Source organism: Mesitornis unicolor, unplaced genomic scaffold, assembly GCF_000695765.1.
Source record: "Mesitornis unicolor isolate BGI_N332 unplaced genomic scaffold, ASM69576v1 scaffold45708, whole genome shotgun sequence".
Classification (NCBI taxonomy): domain Eukaryota; kingdom Metazoa; phylum Chordata; class Aves; order Mesitornithiformes; family Mesitornithidae; genus Mesitornis; species Mesitornis unicolor.
Window position 1 is genome coordinate 24969 of NW_010200712.1, and position 4056 is coordinate 29024.

Genomic DNA, 4056 nt, shown 5'->3' on the forward strand with positions numbered 1-4056 from the left:
TACTCTGGGCATGTCCAGCCTCAGGTTTGCTGCTTTAACTGGAGGAATTATTTTTGGAAAGAAATAAAACATGTACTGGGAGCCCTCAGCCCTTCACTCAGACCATGTCTTTTTTTCCCTCAAGACCAGGCTGGGCAGAACCTCTCCCTTTGACGAGAATTAGGAGCAGAACCTCATGTGCTGGGCTCTGCCCTCTGCATCTGTTCAGTTGCTTCTTAACAGGCTTTGGGTCTGGTCTTTTGACTCTCTAGGCTTTTATGTGCCTGTAAGTTGGGGATGATGATAGTGCTCAGTGGTGATGTTTGAAGGAGAAATTGATGGCTGTGAGGCCTCAGTGGTGAAGCCATGGAGGGGCGAGGGGCTGGTGATGACACACTCCACATCTGTCGTGGCTTATGGGTACAGGGTGGTGACCTGCTGATGGGGGAGTTGCCTGCATCTGTGGGGGCCTGGTGTAGTAGGAATCTCGAGCAAGTGGAGCAGAAGCAACGGCTCAAATAAACACTTGCAGATGGTTGTGGGGCACTGCTGGCTCTGAGGCATCGTGCTGGGCTTCCCAGAGACCTCAGCCAGGGATGGGTAAGAAGGCTGAGCAGTTTGGTTTTTCTGAAAGAGGACTTGTGGCAGGACCTCATGTCAGGCTGATGGGAGCTGCTCAGAGAGGGCAGGTTGGCTCATCTGACCCTTGAGGGTGTCTTGAAAAGCATGGACTGCTTGGCTGTAAGCAAGGGAGCAGGCTCTTTGCCTAAGCTCCCCTTCTCCAGATGCTTTTTATTGCTGCTGTATGGAATTAAATAGCAGGGAATTAAGCAGATTCTTATGTGCCTTCCCTGTTCATCGCAGATTCCCCAAGGACAGTTTTAGTCCCTGTGGTGGGTAAATAGGGCTGACTCTCTGCATCCTGCAGCTGAAGGCCCCGTCTGAGCACCAGAGGAGCGGGGTTGCATGCCAGGAGAGGTAAAAGCACAAGGTCTGGCACTGGAGGGAGCTGGCTTGGAGGAGGAGGAGGCAGGAAGGATGTAAGTGTGTATTTAGGCCCGCTTCAAGGAAAGCTGCAAAGAGGCATTGGCATTTATATACAGGAGTTAACACATAGGGTTTGGGTTTGGGACTTTTTTTCCCCCCCTAGTTAAAAAGACCAGGTTCAGTCTGAGTAAAAATTGGCCTTTCCTCCCAGTTACTCAGCTTCAGCCCTGCTTGTGTTGCTGGCTGTGCAGCTGCCGTGGCCTCCCACAGCAGGCAAACTGGAGTGCCTGGAGTAGGGAAACCATAGGAAGCGCTCACTTCCACCCTTTCTCTTTCTTGGGAGGCAGCTTTTTTTATAGCCATTGTGAATGTGTCCAAAAGTAGCAAAGAGCCTGGGAGGCCGCTCTGTGTTTCTTCAGCCTTTTGCAGGTCAGCTTGAGCTTCTCCCCATGTTCCCCTCCAGTAAGTGGATGTAACTGGGATTTACACAAGGAGCCTAAAAGTCAACAAATGAAAATTATTGGAATGGACTTTCAGAAAAAGGGGGCCTTTGGGGTTTTGCTTTCAGAGCTTGGTAGACGTGCGCTTTGCCTCTTGCACAGCGCTGTGGGGCTGTGTGGAGGAGCCGCCTGTGGAGAACCTCGGCACCAGGGGAAGTTTGTGCCTGGGTCCCGGCGCTGCTTGGTTTAATGAGGCGTGTGCTGGCTTTTGGCAGGTTTCTGACTGGCTGCTGCTCCGTGCCACCATCCCTCATTAGGTAGGGTGTTTTTAGGCGCTGGATTGAATTTACTTCCATCCCGTGCAGACCTAGTGGTGGTCTGCTTTTTACACACTCCAATTTACAGAGCTAGAGCCAAGCTACTAAATTATTAAGCTGAAGGTTTTAATAGAAACCCCTGTGTAGGCTTAAATTGTTTCCACTCTATTTGGAGTTTCCTGCTCTGCTGATTTTTATTTTGTCCTGTGCATGAAAGCGTGGAGGGAGGAATTCACAGGAAAGCACACAGGCAAAGAGGAAGAATTTGGCCTGAGAGCACTAGAAAGTACAGACGAAATAAAAGGTTAATTGGTACTATATCCAGCTCTGATGAAGATGATAGGGGGGGAAAAAAGCTTCCTAATCCCCATGACAGTTCAGCGGAAACTTGTGTGCTTGTTTTCAATGCTGTTTATAACTTAGGTTTCTCAATAAAATATTTTCTTGCCAGACTGTTTTTGTCTTGACCGCTTCCCCAGGGCTTGAAAGGGACGTTTGTCAGCAAGCACAGCTACCCTGCAGCCAGCGGGACGGCAGTGCTTGCTCAGGTGAGACTTTTCTGTGGTAGGGGATCCCCCTTCCAGCTTTGCACCACTTCCACCCAATCCTTCCCTTGCTGCAGCCTCTCCCTTACAGCCCTGCACCACGGTGTGCTGGTCAGGACTGTGCCTGTCTGTGAAGTACTGCGTAAGTCAGATCTGGTCTGCACAGTTTGGTTTTTAGCAACGTGCCAATAAATTTGTGTTGTCCATGATGACAGCTACAGTCACTGTCCTCCACCAAATGGGTTGACTCTGTCACATAGTTAAAATGAGGGATGTTGTTTGAACCTGGGGCTCCTGGTAGAGCAGGAGTCCTCAGCAGTGATTCCCTGAGGCTGCTTCAGCATGGGGGCAGTAAGATGGGGAGAGGTTTGAAAAAGCAGTGATAGGAGGAGGGAGGAGACAGTGGGCTAAAACTGCTTTCCACCACGGCAAAGCGTGGTTGCAGGGTGTGCTCCAACCACTCAGATGTACCAGTTTGAAGGGCCATCATGCTGGAGCGACTGGGGTTGTCAGGCACGGCTACCGCAAGGTAAAGCAACCAAGCTTGAGGGATTGGAGCAGATCGGTTACCGAGCTCTGAATATATGGTACATCTTACAACGTGTGAAACAGCTTAAACCATCTGACTTGGCTCACGTGCGTGCAGTACTAGCAGCTATTGGATTCTGGAGTTTACAGGTCTGGCTGAAGAGAAAGTGGGGCTGTGAACTATAAAGGCCACCTTTGTCACTCAATGGCAGGAATAGCACCGCAGTTCCTGTCATTGTCATCACGCTTGAGCTGTGTTTGGGTACTTACTGTGTTTAATTGCATGGCTGATGTACTTAATGTCTCTCCTGGGGTCACTCATAACACATTTATTTTAAGGGTTTGGGGAAACCAGGGACATTAGCAATCCACTGTGGTTCTTTCCCAAGGCAGGGCTTTTCCAGACAACGATGGTAAATAACAGCGGTGACTTAGTCACAGAGTAACCTAGCTAAGCTGTGAAATTAGCACTGGCAACTGTGGTAGAGCTTAATGCTTGCAAATGAATGATCTCCACTGAAAACACACTACAGGTGTAGGCAGAGACCATGAGTTCCCTGGGTTTGGATAACTTGAAGGATATGCATATAGTTTATTGGGAAATCCCTGGCAGCACCTCTTGCCTTTCAGCCCTGTAAATAAAGGATTTTCTGATTGAATACTCAGCCTTTGGATGTAGAAGTGAGGTGGTCCTGTGTCCTCCCTGGTGTGTAGCTGTGAATGATCCTGTTTCATTACAAACTTGTCATATCCCAACAGAGGAGCCTGTCTGTACCTGGCCGGCAGCTCCAGTGGGGTGTCTAACGTGCTGCTTGGTTGCTTTTAGGAAGGACGACGTGCTGAAAGGCCTGTGGTGACAGTCGGCCTAATGTGCCTCGCTCTGCTTGTTGTTTTTCCAACAGATGGACCTCTCGGTGGAAACTCTTTATAGCTTCATGCAGGAGCGCCAGAAGAAATATGCCAAGTATGCGGAGCAGATCCAGAAGGTCAACGAGATGTCTGCTATCCTGCGCCGGATACAGATGGGCATCGACCAGACCGTCCCGCTGATGGAGCGGCTGAACAGCATGCTGCCGGAGAGCGAGCGGCTGGAGCCCTTCAGCATGAAACCCGACCGGGAGCTGAAGTCTTAGCCGACCCGCCAGCCTCCCCCTCCTCACCCCAGCGTTCTTCGGCACAGGCGTGCTTCCGAGGGGCCGGGCTGGCAGATGTTGGAGGATGGCAGCGCTGCCTGCCAGGGCATTGGGGGGAGAGCGGAGT

At 50.7% G+C, this 4056-nt stretch overlaps 1 protein-coding gene across 1 annotated transcript in view; it reads left to right on the forward strand.

The window, feature by feature from the left end:
* Window positions 1-3929, forward strand: part of LOH12CR1 (loss of heterozygosity, 12, chromosomal region 1) — a gene marked incomplete at its 5' end in the record, with an annotated part of 16526 nt that extends 12597 nt beyond the window's left edge. The window contains one exon of the mRNA XM_010189840.1: window positions 3699-3929. Within this exon, the coding sequence (XP_010188142.1) occupies window positions 3699-3929 (231 nt within the window). The remainder of the gene's footprint in view (window positions 1-3698) is intronic.
* Between the last annotated feature and the right edge of the window lie 127 nt (window positions 3930-4056).